General features: G+C 34.5%; 1 protein-coding gene and 1 long non-coding RNA gene across 4 annotated transcripts in view; one reads left to right on the top strand and one right to left on the bottom strand.

Moving 5' to 3' along the window:
* The window catches only part of LOC145976684 (neural cell adhesion molecule 2), a 194,167-nt gene that overhangs the window by 140,569 nt on the left and 32,335 nt on the right, over window positions 1-21,263 (top strand). For all 3 annotated transcript variants that reach the window (XM_083107989.1, XM_083107991.1, XM_083107990.1), the window contains 2 exons: window positions 11,772-11,882; window positions 13,226-13,429. In XM_083107989.1, the coding sequence (XP_082964115.1) occupies window positions 11,772-11,882; window positions 13,226-13,429 (315 nt within the window). The remainder of the gene's footprint in view (window positions 1-11,771; window positions 11,883-13,225; window positions 13,430-21,263) is intronic.
* On the bottom strand, window positions 14,588-15,224 carry LOC145976688 (uncharacterized). Its single transcript, XR_014440295.1, has 3 exons — window positions 14,975-15,224; window positions 14,740-14,810; window positions 14,588-14,663 (listed from the first exon to the last, which is right to left on the bottom strand). It is a non-coding gene; the product is annotated as an uncharacterized LOC145976688 (long non-coding RNA).

Raw genomic sequence — 21,263 nt, 5'->3', positions numbered from 1 at the left:
TTATAGGAATCGACAAAAATATAAAAATTCGTTAATTTTGTATTATATCTCTTATTGATTGGTATTAACTCTGCTTTTATCCATATCATGTTTTTATTCGTTTGCAACATTATGAAGACTTATGAATAAATCGATGACGAGAAATATAATCGTCGAGAAACAAATGTATTTTCGAAAATCGAGAATTGAAGTCGAGCGTGAATATTGTCGTGCACCGCGAATGACATTGTGCATTCAATCGCAATATGTAAAATAGATTTCTTATCGCGAAGTTTCGTAAGTGAATCCATCAAAACTTTTATAAAAGTTCCGGCAAGACTGATGAGTTTCTCTCCCGTATCGACCTACCTCAATGCCGATTCTATCTAAGCGCTCCATAGGATTAACCGAGTAGAAATCTGAAACATTCAACGAAGAAACTTTTCGGACATCTCTTGCCGTAGGAGATTTACGTACATAGCCGGAATATCAGCGACGGAATTGAATTCCTCGTTATATCGATTGCTAAATTGCATGAACTGCTCTCCATGCATTTGTAATTAAACGAAATTATAGTAATATATTATTACTAATAATGACAAAAGCGAGCTAGGTATTATAATATAGATATTATATTATATATGATCGTTATAATATATAGATATTGTATTGAGAGTTTCATCAGAGAAGAGCGTATTCTCAATTTTAATACCAAATTACAATATCAAAATTAAAAATTAATATTTTGCAAATCTTATAGAAATATATCTATTTTCTTATCCAAAATGTATGAAAATTGCATTCCTATGTGTAAAATTCGAATTTAAAAAAATTTCTTTCTCATTGTAAAATTGCTTACGTCTTTCTGGCAAAATCTTCGTTGTTATATTCTGATTTTTGTTTTTAAAATAATCACATTATGCTATACATTAAAATTCCACGTGGTGACAAACGAAAAAAGTCGTGATAAATCAAAGCACATCGGCTTATTTCCGCGAGAAACAAAAATTTCAAACGGACGTGCTGCGTAAAAAACGATGTCGATTTTTCAATGGTAAAAACAACATAGATGTTTGGTTGCGACTGGAAATCATACCCACTACATTGTGTTCTATCCATCGAAGTCTCTGTATACCATACCAGTCTACTACAGTATGATTAATTATCCCGGCGGATATATACGGTCGCTACATCGTCACTCGCGAACAGAACAAATACGTTCGATGCAGTGTTAACGGTGGGTTCGCAGCACGATGCAATTCACATACAGAGTATATCCGGCTGATATCTGCTAGCAGTTCGTGGCTGCGCTTTGATCGCATGGCTACACATCTGGAAATCGGAGGCAGGGTAAATCCGTGCAATGTCAAAATTAAGATGACGCGTCCTACCAATGTTTGGACGACCGTCTCTTGCCGTCATGTCGCCGTTGAAGTTGCAGTCAAGTTTCGAAGCCACTTTACACTCCCACTTGAATCTTAGCTGGCAAAAATACTTTCGACTCCGATCTGGAGAGGTGGATTGCTGTCCTCTTTCCACAGCGCGAAGGACTTTCCGGACGCAGAAGTCGACGAAAAGTTGCTCGCTCGCTCTGCGGTTTGTCGCGCTATAAGAAATGCTCTTTTGGTACGGAGTTGGTGAAGAAGGTCCGCGACGAAGCCGGACGGAAAGTTGCCGCCGACCATCGGAACAAGAAACGTCATCGCTGTAACGATCGCGAACTCTCCTTAACGCGACATCTGATGATTTAGCGACCGTCCTTTACAGCACCCGCTTGAATCTCGGCCCCGGGTCACTTGTACGGAACAAAGAATCTTTCTTGTAACGTGTACTTGGTCACGTGCGCGACATCTTATTGGAAGCGACAATCGAACACTCTGACGCAAGAACCACATTGATATTGACAAAGTAAAGAGAATTCGAGAATTTCGATTAACCTATCGCAATCGACTTGTATTAATGCCATAAACTCCCTAATTGTTCATATATCTATAGTTGAAACAATTTGGGGAAAATCAAGTCTACGATAAAAAAAATTACTTTATAGTTATATTATATTGAAATGCGCGCACTTTTTCAATATATTTCGTACATATTGTGCAAGTTAAAATTATTAAAAACTTTTCTGACATTTAAAATCCGGCATAATCTCTGGAAAAAATACATTGAAAGTTAGTTTACATTTTCATACAAAATATCAGATTAATAATAAAGTTTCAACCATGTTTTGTAAGCTTAATTTATTGGATATAAAAACATTAATTATAAAATGCCATATATAAAAAATGTTATTAGTCGATTCAAAATGTTTTGAAGAAATAGTGGAGATTCTTCAAATCACTTTTTACTATTTTTTATGATTCAAAATATCAGTCAGTTGCCGCACGTAATTTATTAAACTTCCTTAAAAATGCAGAGAAATATACAGAGATGTCTTTTCAGCGATGGCACTAGTAATTAAACGTACATTTCTGTCTGTATTTAGATATATTTTTCATATTATTCGCGCAGTTTTCGCATTCCTTGATGGACGTGGTCTGTAAAATCCATGTAGAACCCGCAAGTATCTTTTTCGAGCTCGACGAGAAATATTTGCCGTACGCTGCCCCGTTTTAGTCCTTTCTTTAGACACGTTAGATATTTCCGTCAAGCATGAAATATACGAGAATAAAATATTCACGTTGCGCGATATGGAGACGTGTATCATTTTCCATAAAAAATAAAAAACTAGAGCCATAATAGTCTCTCTCTGTCGATCTCGCGAATATTTAACGTGCGATTCGGTAAAAATATTTCTTACTTTTTGGAATCACGTTCGAGAGGTAAATCACAATTATTACACAGAAAGAAAAGCTAAAGAATGTTACGTTTTGTTTTGTTTTGCAGAATTTTCTTATCAATCATAGAACATTCGAAGAAACGATTGGGAGAATCGTTTCGTTCGTCATCACGTGTATTTAATTAAATGATATCGTGAGCGAACGTATTAATCGGGCTCGGTCGATTGGTTATGAGACTTATCTTAAATTGGCGTTGAATTATATAACATCCGCGCGCCGATTTGAATATTCACACGTGCGTGTATAAGATAACGTACACGTGCCTCGCTTACACGCGCGCTCCAACAGCGAACGCTTCGTTTGCTTCTCGCACGTCGCTTTTTCACTAATCGCGCACAGATAATTATGCCATTATCGAAACGGAAATTACGCGTTCTGTCAAAGGCGTGCATGTGCAACGTGAGAATTACATTCCGGTCGATAGTTTAATTAATAATGAATATCACAATAATGAGATAAAAGGTAATTAGATTTAGATTAATTAAATTTTTCCATCCATAACTTTTTAGATATGTGACACATATCATCACTATATTTTTAGATATTATTTTTTCTATACATAAATTTTTGTCGCAACATTAATCTAGAGATTACAATCTTTTATGCAAAAAAGAAATTTTAATGGCTTGACTTAATTTCTAATAATATAAATAATTTAAATAATGAAATGTCCCATTAATATAGGAAAAATTCTTAAAAAAGGTTACATCATGTATTATGTATGTATGTTACCGTTATTTATTTAATTCAACTTATGATGCTAAGTATTTCTCAACTCTATGAAATTTTAAAATATGAATTTTAAAAATATAACTGCGATTTTTCTTTCCTTTTGATAAGTTAACGTTCTTTTTAATTAATTTAGAAATATAATACGTCGCAAAAATTGAGAGCAAAATAAATGTTTGATATAATCGAAATAACGTCCTATGTCAAATATATCTAAAACTGAACTTCGTTTCACACTCTATTTCTTCTTTGCGGGTGTATACCCCTATGATACATTTCGGTCAATATAGCGGATGTAGCCATCCTTTTAACACAACGGAACAATCTTATACCCGCATAAGATAAAGGAATAAGAGAATAGAGATCGAGTGTATCTCGTTTTGTCTCTCGAAAGTCAACTCGAAAGTAACTCTCTCTTTCGACTTTTCCTCCATTTCTTTTCCCTCTCTCTTTTTTTTTTCTAAAAGCAACGGGATGTGAAAGATTACGGAGAAGAATGATGCAGAAAGAGGGAATTCGAACAAAAATACAAGCGTATTAGCGGCGAGAAGGGCGCAAAGAGGCCAAAGGCACGGAATGAAAAGAAAAGAATGGAAAAACTGTCGCCATCGTCGGTAGAGTCAGAGAACGCGCTTCGACAAGCCCGTTGTTTCGTTGGATGCGGCGTCGGATTATACCGGATGTATATCTACGGCGTGTACATGACCCTTGGCCCGAGCACGTACGAGACCATACAAAGCTCACATATGTGTTGCGTGTATTTGAGAGAGAGGGAGAGAGAGAGAGAGCAAGTAATACACGATAGAGCGGATATTGCACCGTGCGATATATACATTCTTCATCTGTGTTTGTCGATGTCTCTCTATCTCTCTGTTTCCCTGTCCGGATCGTATTCACGTGCGATTTTTCGTATATTACCGTATGGGGATACCGAAGCCGCACGCTTCCGATTTCGAGATTTCATATAAATGTACTAAGATTTGCATCGCATAATCTATATACTTGCAAACGAAATTGCAACGTGCAACAGACTCTCTTTGTACAATTGTTTTCATATGAAATACATCTGAAGATGCAGTACCTAATTCTATTAGTTGCTTTAAAAATTATACGAAAGAATCAAATTTTAAAAATGCTTTACGTGAATAAAAAATCTCACTTGAAAATTATCATCATTATCATATTCTTTCATAATATATAAATAATATTTACACAATTATATGTTTTGAGAGTGAAGAAGGAGAAAGGAAAAGAAAGAAAAAAATTGATCAACGAGGCAATATATTCATCAAAAATTCTATTCCCTTATTTTACTTTAATTGCATCAACGATTTTTAGTTATGCTACTGCAAAGAAATCGATCAAATCTGACATTTAACAAATTAATTTACTAGATGTCGTCATTTTTATAAACATCTGTGCAGATAGTAATGTTATGTATGTGATAGCATAAAATATATATATTCCTCGATCGTGAAAATGATAATAAAACGCGGACTTTGATGGACTTCATTGGTAATGCTAGCAGCTTCCAAGGCAATTATTGTAATGAAATCTTCAAACTCATTGCGACGCATAATGAGCTATGGTGGCAGACGCCTTCGAACGCTGGGACAAGATAGTTTTGTCGTAGCAATCTGTCTGAGTCAGCTTTATCGATAGGATATCTCTCTTTAGTCCTTTCGCCGGAGAGACAGATTATGGAAAATCGGACAAGAAAGGATCATCGACTTTATGTCATAACCAAGGAAATATATAACGAGCATATATATAGAGTTTAATCGGTATACAATTTAATAGGCGTGTATCAAATAAGCGCGATATTTAAAATAAATGATCTAGACAGTACCTTAAAAGATGTCTAAAAACAACTTAAAGATATTTTAAATATTGTTCTTCTTTTAAATAATTTTAAAAAGTCTTTTGAGGCCTCTTTACACTGTCTGAAGAGTTACTTAAATAAATCTTAAATAAATTAAATAAATCTTATATAATTATATCTTATATTAAATCTTATATTAAATAATCTTATTTATACAGACAAATCATATATTATATATATATATATATATATATATATAATAATTGAGAATCCACGCGTTTACATAATACAATTTCGTCAATTACGAAAGATAGATGATAGAGTGATTCGATATAATTTTAGAAATCTTTCAATTTTATTCTGTTAAATTAGAAAGCTGCCTGAAAATTAAGAGAACTGTTAATTAAGAAAATTAAGAGAACTGTTAAATTAGAGAACTGTCTTGAATTAAAAAATAGTTCAAATCATTCTAGTGATTAAAAAACATATTATAACAGAAATTTTTATAAAATTTTAAATATTGTTGCAAATAAAAAGCACTATATAAGATATTATTATGTATTGTTTCTATGCAAATCGAAAATATGTAAAACGTGAAACACAGTTACTTTCTGTTCTGAGTTCTTTTCTGAATTCTTTCAAACGATACGACATAAATAATTGTACGGTCAGTGATTGCTTTCAGTGATTCTCACGAGATATCTTTATTCTTTTTCATAGCGTTTGCGTAGCGCTGTTTCCTCAGAACGAGCGCAGGAAATTGCGTCGCTGTGTAAGTGGAAAAGTAAACCCTTTCGTCTATAATATTAACGAGGAAGTTAAGTTTGTTTTGCAGTTAAATTGTTTTGCATTAGCACGCAGTCTTGGCGCATGTAGATCTAAATTACTATCTCGCTGCAAAACTAATCTTATATATCGTAACAACGTAAACGCAAACTTGTTATCCTTTTTGATTGTTGCATTTCTAGTGCTTTACGATTGCCGATTGTGAAGTTTCATTCTTGCACATGTTAATATTGCAAATAAACTTATTCATGATTTAATTATTGAATCCAATTATATAATTAATTTATTAATAATAATATATACGACAATTATAAATTTGAGATATGAAGATAACATTATTTATAAGAATTCATTGTTTATTATGACATGTTTCTTTCATTTTTTAATTTTTTCCTTTCTTTATCTTGTCTCTCTCTCTCTCTCTCTCTCTCTCTCTCTCTCTCTCTCTCCTCTCTCTCTCTCTCCCACTGTTCTTTTACTATCATGAAAAACCAGTTTGCAACAATAAAAAGAAAATAGATGTATTTTTTTGTAATAATTGATAATATGTTTCTTATATTTTCGATCAAATTTCCTAATATCTTTTCAATTTTGCAATTGATAAATAATAATGTAATATAATACTTTAGTCTTTTTTATGAATAATTTACACATAGTAACGCATCTCATATATGCATATATTTTCACACTCTTTTTAGGGTACTTTTATCGAGATCAGTTTAACGAACCATTCTAAATTACCATCGCAATTTCACTTTTGATTAAACGTAGTATGATAGTTATCTGATGTCTATCGATGACGAGTAATGCTGTGTTTATTACTACGAATATTAACTGTGATTTCCTGAGTTTATAGTCGCCACAATGCCACTTTTGAGGTACGCTTTTTGAGAATAGCCACAAAAGTGTGTCGTGCCGACACCTCTATATCCATGATATTCTCGCTCCGCTGCTCTCCATCTCGCAGGATTAACGAACGTGTTTTGATTCGGCACGTGCGGAAAAAAGGGGAGGAGAAGAGATGTGGAATAGAGGCGTGATATAGATAGGATGGAGACGGTAGAAGCACGAAACGTTCGGCCAAAGCGGAACGCGCTCGCGGAACGAATCGGATCACCCTATTCATCGGCGTAGCATTGACGAAAATAATCGGAACGAACGGCCGCCCCTTTAGAATTCATATATACATTCTCTTTCGTCTGGGTGCGCGAACTCGATTCTTTTTTTTCACACAACATCGACAGACGCTTTATTTTTCTGCAGTTGCCACCACGCCGCTTTATGAATAAAAAACATACTTTTGTCCATGAACACTTCTACGTGTTTCCTGTGGAAATATTTTTCAATCATGGGCGCAATTTCACACATCCCCCGTATATGACTAGTAGTCTAATCGGCCTATTTTCATACATTGAAAATTAAAAAATTGCCATGACAAAACTTTATCGCGGTGTATCGCATACCATGCATACCAATGACTCGATGACTAAAGTGAATGCGATGACAAAAGTGAAAATGCGATGGTAATTTAGAATGGTTCGTTAAATTGATCTCGAATAGAAGTACGCAATGAAAGCTTGCGCGATGATGTCAAAATATATGCATGAGACATTACTGCATATAAATTATTCATAAGAGAAACTAAAGTATCGTATATAATTATCATTTTCAATCGTATTATATTCTTGTATGGTATTTAATTACAATTAACTTTTGCTCGCAATCCAGCAATTAATGTCATAATTAGCAGCTAGAAAATTTTATCTACAGAATCAAGCAAAATATTACTCTCAATATCGTGTTCTCTTGCGGCGAACCGATGGCTTACAGCGTGCGCGTAATTTTGATTTAAATTTCTTATACCGTAGTAGTCATATTTTATCAGAGCGAACTTTCGCGTGAGCGATGGGTAATGTAAAGTTCGTGCCCGAAATCAAATCCTGCATGCCGTTATGGCGCGCTCGGTCGCCGTTAGCACATCGATACGACTTCATTTGCGCACCAGCACGCGAATCGCAGTAAAATTTTTTTATGACCACGCCGGGAGCGAAAGGCGGAAGTAACTTTTTGGCGACTCAAATTAACCAGCGTAACTGCGAGCACGACAATTACCACCCGATGGCTCGGTCGTCCGTTACTGCCTATTCCCTCCTCTCTTTTTCCCCCCATTTCACACCATTGCCGCCCATACCGAGCTCGTTATTAATCACGAAAAACAGTTTCGGACTTCCGGTGCCCACCGACGCCGCACTCTCGATGCTGATGATGTTCCCGAAATCAAGAGCCTTTATAAACAATAAATCTGAACAGTCCCGCGTCGGTACGCAAAGTACTCGAGTTCGCGAATAAAATGCCCGTGCTGATGAACTGTACGTGTACGAGCAAGCGAAATTGTGGAATAGAAATGTAAAATAATGCAAATTGCAAAAAGGTAATTTTGCATGTATTAATGGTCTCAATAATAAAAAATGCAAAACAATAACGAAATTAAAAATAAAATATCGCTATCTGTAGAATAGAATAAGATTTATTTATATATGAAAAAATAAAAACTTTACAGAGAAAAAAAAATTGAAAAAAGTAGGTACATTTTCTAATTATTTGACTTAATTATTTAATTTTAAATTGAGTGATTTGTGTAAAATAGAACTTTTTTTCATTTGAAAGCTTGTATGCGTTATGAACATCAGAGACGAGATACTTGTAAAAGTTAAATTTTAATTATATGAAAATCTTGTATCATGTGCGTGAACGCTAAAGAAGCAGAGTTTACTTTCAAAATTTAACTCCAAAATTATACTGAATATGCATATATACTTTGTTATAACTCCACGTGATAGTATTTTACGGAAACTTCGGTATATAATCAGCTATGAGTTTTGCGATAATTACATGCAACATAGTCGACCACAAAGTATATGAAAGCGCGTTCCAAATATATCGATCGATTTAAGACGTAAACGTAGATGGAAAGCATATTTTATGAAATATATAAGAGATGACTCACTAAAAATAAAATACTACGACAATACTGCCTGTATATTTTATTATAAAGATATAAAAAACATAATGTGAAATCAATCTATTTTCTATTTTCGTAGACTTTTTCCAAGGATTTTTTTCAGAATTATATGGATATTTTCATAGGACCGCGCGCGCTGTATCGTCATAACCGTAAATATCACTGCTGGCGTTCATAATTCTGAGAAAATTATGTCCTGCCTTAGTAATTGGAAAAGGGAGAAAGGGGAATATATATTAATGGCGCAACATTACGCGCGTTAATCGTTGCTGGCTACCGGTTTACTGTTAATGCGAGATCTATTTCTGTATTAATCTTTCGTCGCGTTAATGAAACAAATTTAATCATCATCATCTCGCTGTCGGATGGAAAGTCACTTATTTTGTAGGAACCAAGTAAATAAGATGAAAAATGATTGCGCGGCCTAGGGAATGATCTTGCGCGCGCGATCGTTTAGCTTTTAGTTAAACGTGATGGATAATTAAAGGAAAGAAAGTGGCCGACATGAAGTCGGACGTGAAAGCGCGTGCGAGTCGGATAATAAATTGAGTTTTACCAGAGGGATCGGTTTCATTAAAGCACGATAATTCTCGTCTTAGTATAGAGCAGCCGCGGCAGTTTCTCCGCGAAAATAAATAACGGCAGTAGTGCAGGTGCGCCACTGTCAGACCTGTCGCGGATTAATGGTGCGCCTCGCTGCGCCGCGTCGCGCGTTACGTCGCTCTCGACTACTGGAACTGGCGTCCTTACGAAGGGACTTCGCCTTTAAAAAGGAGGTCGCAACCGAGATCGACGCAAGTGCATCATGTTCCTCCTTCTTAAGGAAACGGAGAGGCAATCGAGATACGTAACGCATTACACGGCGGACTATGATACTACAAAGCGGCAAATACTACAAAGGCTAATACCGATAAATGATGCCTTCCCGCATACCATTTGTCAGGATTACGAAGATGTAGAACCAAGAGGAACGGAGAAAGGAGATAGAGAGGGGAGAAGAGGGAGAAAGACAGGGAAGGAAATAGGAACCCGCAGAGACGGTATCCATAACAACGAATCTAAAAGCGTAGAAAGAACGCTTCACACGTCTATTACACTTTCTCGATTCACGCGATTCTACTGCTGATGATGATGATTTATGTGATACGATATTCATGATCTCATTCGAAATGTATTTGTATCCGAAGAAATATTCCAAGCAAGAAATTAGAAATTAAATATAAAATGAGAAATCTCAAAAATACATTTATCGATTCGTTCCTTATTCAAATGAAAAACTTTAACAAAACAAATTTCAATTGCAATCAATCGATCAACTCTGTGTAAATTGAAAATGGTATAAAATAAGAATGTAATTATCGGAAACTCTGATACGTGATAAATGGAATAAAAAGATCTAAGATGTTTAAAAAATAGAGAATTTTATCAATCTGTTAATCAATCTGTTAATAAATAATCAGAATTTTCTCCGGGAAATTGATGCCGTGCAAATTTAATCTACGAATTAATTTATTATCTGTAAATAATAAATGTGATAAAACAAAGAAAGCGATATCATAAATTCTCTTCATAAATTTATATACTGTATATATACGAAAATTTCTTATTAAAAATGTATTAACATAAGCAAAATTGTGTATTCTGAAGTCAAATATATTTTATTATAATGTGAAAGAGAGAAAAAGAGCTGTTGAGATATTTAAAATTGATAATGTCACATAAATTTAGAATTATAAAAGATATTGCCAAGAAAGATATAACTTCTCTCTTACTAGCAGCAATAATGCATTTGATGTACAAGTTGAAGAAAGCAATTGTTCTTCGCCAAATTAATCTTTGATTTCAAGAGTTCCCGACTGTCGTTCTTGATATACCATGAAAGAAGATTGCAATAAAAATAAATCGACGCTCCATTCCAAATGCAGAATCAAAATCATTTTTTATGCGGCGGGAAATGATTCCTGCTGCCAAGAAAGAAAATAAAGTAGAACGTAGCAGCGTTTCTCTGAGTGCGATCTTTCGGTATAATTTTTGCGATTATAATTTTCCAATTATATCGCGGAATTCCGTTCGCCAAGTGATTTCCCAACCTAACACGAGCATCGCAATCTTATTTTTCCGTAAATTCCATTCTCGGAGCGCGATAAAGCGCGGCTTCTCCGTGGGTGCGAAATACCGTTCTTATTTTAAGTTTCCCAGCAAACTTTATGTTCGTCTGTCCGTCCAATATTTGATAACGCAACAATTCCCGGCTTCCGGGCCGATTCCGAGAGCAGAAGTGGCACCGAGAAGGGCGCATCACCCGATACATACGCTCGTCAGAAATACATCGCGACGTACCTCGGAGCGACTCGATATCGATTTCAGATTTCAATTTAATGCCGTCACGATATCTCAGGCACGATCTTCCAATACCAATTTCGTGTTATCGGACTTTTCGTGTGACGTGCCCGTCCCGTGCAGCTCCAACGCATCGCGAGCCCGGGACACCCGCGGCCGCGCATCGCGTCAGAGTCGCGAGACCAGAAAAGCCTCTCGCAGGCTCATGAATATTCTCGACGATAACTATATCGACATTTCTGTTGATTTTCAGTGCCGCCGCACGTGATCAAGATCGTCAATGAGAACGGGAACGAAAAGACCTCGACGGTTGGGCCGTATTTGGAGGGCGACAATCTACGACTCTCCTGCGACGTCCATGGCGGTGAGTATCGTAAAAATGGAGTGTGCATGGCGGTAACGCTTTTTTCAATCTCCAAAAACTACATGATTCTCTGTGTCTCGTAATGCGAGGCTCGTGTATGCCCTGCGTAGTCGATATTAACAATCAACAGGAAAATAACTCGAACAGAATCTTTGTTTATTAAGCAATATTTTATTTCTGTAAAAATGGAAGGTTTTATTTCAATATATATAATAATATTCACTATAATAATGTTTTAATAATTATTACTTATTATTGTCTCTGATCTTATCTTTAATTATACTAAGATTTCAATCATGTATATGTTAATTGATTTATGAGACTTGAAATATCTACGAGTATGTACATATATTATGCTTATAATACATATTAATTACATGCATTAACGTCCATTAATTTCCTATATAAATGACAGTCATTAATTATATTGTAAATTAAATATTTATATACCGTTCTGCAAAACATCGTTATTTATGAATAAATAATCGGCGTGTTTATATTGCGTACATATAACGTTAAGCAATGTCCATGGTTTAACGTGTATTATGGAAATAATATTGCAAAAGTAGTTGTAACGTCTTTATATACTTTATATTGTTAATATCTTTTGTTTATTTTGTAGATTTCTAAAAAATGTGCAATATTAATAATCTCGAAATTAAACATGATAGAATATAACTAAATTATCTTTCGGAACATATAGATTATACTTATCTACTCTAAAACATAAGTTATCAATATTTTAAAACGCAAAACAATTTTATGTACGTACGTTAATCAATCGATACTGGAATAACTTTGTAATATTAAATATTTGCATTAATCTTTATTAATTTATTCAATGTCTATACAAGCATATTTTCTATCATTAATTATATTGCAATATCATTTGGATATACTACACAATAATGCAGATAGTTATGAATAAATAAATCGAATATTATTTATGCTTTATGTTGATGTTGTTGATTATTAAACAGTTGATTATTAAACAGCACTTTTTTATAATGAGAAACTAATTTCATATTCCTCATTTATTAATTCTTTCTGACGATTATATGCTACAATTATTATATTTTATTTTTTTTAAATAAAAGTCGCAAGTAACCTCGTAACAATACTCATACCGTTAAATCTACAGCGGTATCTCGCAATAGTTGCGAGTTTATTGAGCGCATAGAGATATCGATAAATTCTGTTAAAACTCGAGCATCTCTCTATACGCGCGCTTTCGCTTTGAAAAGACCTCCGCGAAGCATCGCGTTTCGTCGATACCGAGTGCGATAATTTTTCCGCCTAGCTGACACGCAGCGAGCTGAAACGAAATTGATGTATTTCCGTAGGTAAGCCGGCCCCGACGGTATCCTGGTATCGCAACGACAAATTCGTCACCAACCGGATTACGGTACTGCGCAACGATGTGACACGCAGCGAGATCGTTATACAAAATTTGAGCCGGGACGACGTCCACACGGTGCTGACTTGCAACGCCACGAATAACAATAGGTCGATCCCGCTGTCGTCGTCGGTCCGCGTGGACATGAATTGTAAGTATCCATATATCCGCTCTGCCATAAAAATTCGCCCTCTCGACTCGCTCGTCGATGAAAACGCGCCGCGGGACACGTTTTATATATCGACATTTTTTTAATTCGCGCGAAATATGATAATTGCAATTGCCTAAGCAATACGATAATAATGACGTGCCGTTACATCGTATGATTAAAATGAAAATTCTGTCTTTAGAATATTCATGAATATATCATCTGAATTTCTCGTCAGGATATGAGGGTTTTACGCGACGTAATATAATGAGCGTTCATGGCACAATTTTCAAACACCTTTTCTATTGGCACTAATCGTCTTACGTCTGACAATGACAAAGATATGTGAACTTAGATAGCTGAATTCTCTCGATCCGGTAATAGGATAGAAGTTGAGCGTGTGCTTGAGGGATATGTAATCCGGAACTCTCTGTGTGATATTGCATTTGCCTTTCACTTATTGCGAAAGAGGATTCGTCGAACATCTCGACTGTATTATATCCATCGTGCTATTGACAAACCGTTCGCATCATCGGTGAGATGTTTATCGGGATAATAGAAAATCCGATGGCCATTTTTCTAGATCCATTTGTGCGCGAGCCGACGACGAGTGAACTTCCGAAAGGAAAGAAGGAAGAAAAGGAAGAGGAAGGGAGGATGCGAAAACTCGTCGATATAGAGAGATGAGATATTCGACCGCTCTTGGCCAGAGTTCGTCGGCCCGTGTTGAGAGGATATAGATCCGTCCGAACTTTGATACGTATTCGAATCATAAAATAGTGATTTCTCACTCTCGCACTCTGCCCGTTCTTCAGAAGATTATATTCGATTGAAGAATTTATTCGGTAACACAATATTCGCGCGCCTTCCATTGTAGGTCGAATCTATGTCCATATTCCTTTATTCTTCATCGTAAAATTTAATTCCTTTTATTATTTATTCATGTGATAGAATCTGTTGAAAGTTGCAGCATAGCATTTAAGTTGCGCGATATAACAATTATAAAGTGCTATCAAATATTAATAAAACATTATCTAACTTTATATCATATCTCTCTTTTATTATTTATATAGAGCAATATCGAATTTTGATCGTAAGACATATTGTCGGATTATATCAACTTAGAATGCTCTATATATTTAGCAGATGAAAGTCAATAGGGTACAGTAGAAAATAAATGGTGATGTGCTTCTTTGAACCACGGGATACGACGTAATAACGTTTACAACATGGATACCTAAGGCATACAAAGCAATGTCAAACATCCAGATCAATACCATTGGTGTATTGATATAGATGTTTGATATCCATACCAATGTCAAATATCCATGCTAATACAGGACAATCCCAGTGTACGGGGATCTAGAACAATCAGTGTTTCCCTCTGTTTGTACAAGAAGAAGGAAAATCTAATATTAAGAAAAATATATCTTCTCCGATTAATTTCTATTTTCTTCGCCCTTTATTTATAGGAATATCTTTGTCCGATATACAAAAAGAAAAAACAATGAAAACGATTAATAATTTAGCGTTCAAAACTGCACTTACTTGAACGAAAAGGATATATTCGATAAGAGCCAACAAATATTGACATTCTTTCGAACCGACTTTCGACTCTATAAGTCCTACAGCTAGAATGTCGACACGTAGCAGATACAGAACGCGATGTATTGGCGATGGAGATGAGATGATCGCGTGTTTCTCGCCGCAGCATGGAATCAGGATGGACGGTACAATTTACGGACGTTACGGTCCAGAAGACGCACTCCGGGCTCTTCCCTAGAGGAACCTTTGCATTCTTTACGAGATCGGAGGCCCGCATCGCCCATAGCAACGATGCGTGAATGGCGCGTTAAAAAAAAAGAAAGAGAAGGGAAAGAGAAAGAGAAAGGAAGAGAGAAAATGCCGGGGACAAGGGTGCGAATCCGCCGTTAAAGTGTGAATAACGTCCGGGCGAACGTAGTGCGTCTTCTCGCGGCGTGGAATTCGATTATCCCAGACGTGATTTAAAATATTCCCGATAGCAGCGGCAGCGCGATGCTAGCGGCAAATTCCGACTGCGTTATTTCCTTTTTCTGCGGGAGCAGAGATAAAGGCGAACCGTCACGTACGGCTCTACTTTCGCCGACTCTTCGCGAGCTACTGCCTTGAAGAAGGTAGATTATCGCGAAATCTCTTCTCGTTCGATCGCGTCTTACAGCGCGACGAGAGATGCTGAAACGGCCCTTCCCGGAGGATACGGAATGACAAAATCGTTGTATAACGAGAACGAGATAACTTTTGAAGTCCTCTAAAATGCGTTTCCTGTAAACGCTTATTCCATTCAAATCGAATGTTTTAAAAACAAATATACGGCTGGAAATTGAAATCCTTCGACTAACGTTACAATTTTGTACTATTTTCAAAATGTGTGTATGATACGTGCAACCAAAATAATATCTAAATAATATCATATTATATAAGCGAATTGCATGAAATTGTATTCTTTAATATAAATGTACGTTTATATATCACATATTTTTATAACTGTCTAAAGTTTCGATTTCGACAAAATTTATCAATTGTTGTTGTTCTTAAACTGATTCTTCATAAACAAATGTATAAATTGATTAATGCCATCCGATAATATGATTTAAAAAAACAACTTTAAGAAAATGAAATTATTATAAATGTGAACATCTCGTTATATACATCTTTTATATAATAAGAATTTTTAGACATAATTATATGCACAAGAAAGAACACGAAGAAAGAATATAAGCTAACTATTGTACTGTACAATTATAACTATTATACGATGAAAAGAAAGTTTTGAAAGAAGATCATCAAGAGTATGGCAATTAAAAATATTGAAGATGAATAAATACATCGTTTACGGGAAAATAGAGTTTGCATTAAATATATTTTAATGATAAAATCAATGAGAAAGTAGACACGCCAAGCATTCGTGAAATTCTTATATTGACGGTGTATATAAAAAACATTAAAAGTCCACGAGAATCTTCATTAAAGAAATATAGAGAAAAGTTCAACCACGATTTAAAAGCAATGGACGAAGTATAATGAAAACATACTCTACGGCTCCGACTCGAACTGACTGTAGTTCGAATGTAATAAGAGAAACTTTTATTCGCGCTTGGACGTAATTAAATGTGCATATACACGATAGTTTTGCTGGCTAATTGATTTTCTCACAAACTTTGAAAAGAGAGAAATTTTGTGTATCTTTATAATACATGCACAAATAAGATTTCAATTTTTTTTACGAATTTTCAAAACTTTTAATCGACAAAATAACATTTAACATTTGAGCGCGCGATATTTTCAAGACGCATTATAATATTGGTTACAATATATTACATAGAACAGTTCTCTCTTGTTGATAACACAGTATAAATTAGATTAGGAAAATTATTAACGGAAAATGAATTATTTAATAAAAAGGTAATTGATCATTGATATATTTACTTAAATACGGGAAAGAAGAAATCAGAATAAAAGCTACAAAATACATATATATATGATAAAATATATTCTATATATGTATAAAAAAAGTATAGTAACATTTCTCTAGATTCACGATTCGTGACTACTTCTGATAAAGCTTGTAGATGACATTCCGGTGTAAAAGTCGGAATGAAATCGGTTAAACACGCGACCTACGTAATAGCAAATTATTCAAGATAACGTGAAATTATCGGACGATTTTACGTTGGGCGAGAAAGACAAGAGGATTAGATCCCATTAGCATACGCGAATTGGATTGGAGCAATGCCGTTGTCTCAGTTAAATCGATTTTTATCAGGTATTGTTACGCGACGCCTGCCTTCGAAAACGATTTGAGAGCGAGGGTAACACGAAACGAGGAACGCTTGTCGCGTTTCCAAACTGATTTGAATTCCTCCTTTTTTGCTTAAACGATCTATTTAACGTAACTTTTATTGCGAAGAATGTAGAAAAATGCATACTATTTGCTTAAAAATAAGAAGTATGTATATAAGTAGTGAGCTCGAAATCGATCCTTGAGAGAGAAAAAGAGAAAAAGCAAATCTAAGTTCTCATGTCAATCTCTATCTCATGTCAAATAATTTTGTATTTATATTCCTTGGCTTCTCAAATATTTAAAAATTTATTTGATAATTAATTTGATAAAGAGCTAATTAGAGCAGAACATGCATAAAAGATTTTATTGTTAATTATATATGATCATATTGATTCTTTTTTTATTGACATTTTTCTTTCATTAATAGAAAGTTTTCGATCAATTTAGAGTATATTTTTATAATATTAATATTTTATATACATTGATACACATTACATCATAATGATAAATAAAATAATTGAATATTAGGAACGATACATTCTCTGGGATATTTAAGGGAAGCTGAGGAAACAGTGCAAAAGAGAGAGAATGTTCTCTTCAGGGCGGATATCATATGGTTGTTCGCAACGGTCTTTTGACGATGGCAACTTTTGCGCTCGATATGCGACGCTCAGTAACACGGATTTCCCGTGTAATATATCTCCCTTTCACGTAAAAGCGCGCGGTCCCTTTCAATATGCCGAGAGCGGCGCTGAGCGTTAGTGCGCGGACCATCTTTTTCGGCTGATCTTGGCAAGTGTTCGCGCACGCCATATGTAATGGCGAACGCCACGTTATTCATTTCGCTGACAGAATACAGAAGTCATTTGTCGACTCGCTAGCGTGCTGACTTGACAATACCTATTAGATGCATCCCGTGAATACCTAGCTGTCTATCTTTCTCTCTTTCCTCTCTCTCTTTCTCTTTCTCTCTCTCTCTCTCTTTTATATAGGCTATTACCTTAGCCACTCAGACGTCAGAAGAGCCCGACAAATGTCCTCGCAGACAATAAAGGAACTAATGAGCGATTAGCATGAAGTGTAGGTATGGAAGTGAATATTATAATCAAAAGAATGATTGATTATTAATCACGATAAATTTAGCAAAAATAAGAAATTCATATTATTCATGTGATATACTGAATTCCGAAAATTAATTTTCAGAAATACATTTTTCATAAATGTAATCTTATTTTGAGAGAGTTAGTTTATTTTAAAAAAGATTTTCTTACTTTTATTATTCTTCTTTTTATATTTTTATCTTTCATCTCTATACGAAGATATATAACTATTGCAGTTTAATTTTGATTTCACAGATTTTTTAATTTATTCGAAATTAGTTTTTTTTATAAAGATAATCTTTCTTCAAGAAGAAACAAATTTTTATTTGATTATTTGATTTTTATTATCAAAAATTTAGTATCTAAATAATTTCGAGTTACAATTCTTGACACAGTAAAATTTGCATTAGCTGAAAAAGAAATTACATTATCTATATATTTATACATCTTTAAGGTTTAAAAGTTTTTTATTTTTAATTTAAAAAATTCCATTCTATACCAAGATATTAATTTAGGGACTGAATTAAAAAGATATTTTTAGAATTATTATAGAATTTGAAATTTATAGATATTTAGAATTTATTTTTAGAATTTATCTGGAATCAACATTATCTCAGTTAAATAAATTGATCCATTTAAGTAAAAGAACGACGAATGTATTTAATATACTAGCGTCAATAAATTTAACTCAACCATTTCACAATTTGATAAGTCAACAGTTTACCCCTTTAATGCACTCAATGAGTTTTCATAGTAAAGTGTCTTTCACATTTCCGCCCTCAAGGCTTGGCGTACATTGCTTTGCACTTTGACAATTTGCAACTATGGTGTTGAAGGGAATCAAAACGATCGTTACCCCGGCATGCTCTTCCTCCAGCGGCGTTTCATTATCCGCGCGAAATTGAATCTGCCGATCAATTACTCGTCTCTCTGTGAGAAGTACGCCTTCTTCGCGTTCTCGAAAGCGAGAAGCATCTCGCGCGCGATTGCCCTTCCTCTTTCCGGAAAATCTCGATAGATCTTGTTCTTCTCTGCGAAAGATGCGATTGCGCTCTCGCGCACCATCTTGCGATTTCGCGCACGTATATCCGGAAACGCAGTGGAAAACGCACGTCGCCGGCACTCATCGACGGCTCCTTATTCGCGGGGTTTGGTTTTCATTCGCTTTGCAATTCAATCTATCAGAATCCCACGGGATATTCGCGTCCCTCTTCCTACTCCTCTTTCTCTTATCGTCATCGTTCCTCTTCGATATCTCGAATTGGCGTTTCTACCGCTGCGCGATTCGTCAAAATGATCAAATCATCCAATCTGTACGTCAAGTTCTTTGCCTTGAGTTTTTTGAATTAATCTAAATTATATTTATCTAATACATTTATCGCTTTGAAATGAAAATTTTCAATTATATCATAAAAATGGAATCGATATAGGCACACACATACATCTATAATATAGAAAACTCTTTTTTATATTATATATATATATATATATATATAAAAGCCATTCAATATGTATATATGTATGCATGTGTGTATATGTGTGCATACGTGTGTGCATCCGTGCGTGCGTGTGTCCCAATATTCAAGTTAAAAAATATTCTTGTTTGTTATTGTAAAAAAATTTTATTAAAAAAAAATTTTAAATAATTCTAACATGTTCCTTCAGTTTTGAATGTCAATATATTGCGATATCTAGATTTGTTACTATTTCTTTTTCGCTGTACAAAATTGCATAGGCATGCAATATTTATTTTATTTCTTTTTGAATCAATAGAGCCATAGGATAAAACGAATTAAAAGTGAAAACATAAAAGAATGGTAGTCGCTTTGTCGATCAGAATAGTTAAAAGATTTAAATTTAAAAATATATAATTGAATATGCCAGATTTTAATTTAAAATTTTACAAATAAATGAATATTTATGCACCGCAATATCTATCTAATAATAATAATTTTGAAATTATTATTATTTTATTACTCAGCAAAGAGATTACAAAAATATATAGCATTTTCATGTCTCTATAATCTGTCTTCTATAGCAGCCTCAATGAAACCGAGAATGAAACAGATTAAAATTGAATATTTAAAATTAAGAAAGAGAGAGAATAATCATTTCTTGATGACTAGAACAATCAACAAACCAAGTTAAATGTGAGTGAACAAGAATAAGTTTTTAATTAAAAATCTCATTCAATCCGCTGCGTTTCGTTCACATCCTCTGTTACTGTGTTTACTTAAGTTTATTCAAGTGGAAATTTCGAAAGAGATCTCTTTCAAAGATAGAACAGCGAGAGGATTTTTAATCTTTTTATAAACCAGTCAACTCTGCTCGTCTCTCATATTGAAATAAATAACATTTATGCAACTCGCAATGTAAGGCTGGTGAATCAAACGCGCCTCCAAAAACGAATCAATGATTACTTCGTATAGCCGCATATATAGCACCGAGCAATATGGTAATCTTGCAAGATTTAAGGCCTCTTCCGGTCTGTTGCCGACCAGGTTCCGGAACGATAACGGAACAATTACTTCGCGCTTCGATGAGAACTATAATCGAGTATACAGGATGTCTCAAAGTTTATATGCTTAATCTTAACAATTGATTTTTTATAAAAATTGAAATTTTTATTTATATCAAGACTCTATTTTAACTCTATGAAAGCCTATATGGAAAGACTATATAGAATAATTGGTAAAATTATTATTATATTACATGTATTGTTATGTAAGATAAATATTTAAAGCTTCTAAGCGGCTTCTTAAATTAACGCTTTGTAAAATAATTAAAAAGTGAAATGCTGTTTTGTCTCTTTCTTTATATTTTCTTCTAAAATTTAATTTGCATCAAAGTCATATGTAATTCTTGATTTTCCAACATTGAGAGACCTGTCAGTTTCTTTAGCTCGTTTCGTATA

The sequence above is a fragment of the Camponotus vicinus genome, unplaced genomic scaffold (assembly GCF_025532165.1).
Source record: "Camponotus vicinus isolate PSW18456_S1 unplaced genomic scaffold, iyCamVici1.0 SCAF_9, whole genome shotgun sequence".
Lineage (NCBI taxonomy): Eukaryota > Metazoa > Arthropoda > Insecta > Hymenoptera > Formicidae > Camponotus > Camponotus vicinus.
The sequence above is the reverse complement of the archived record's forward strand: the minus strand, read 5'-3'. Positions and strand labels throughout refer to the sequence as shown.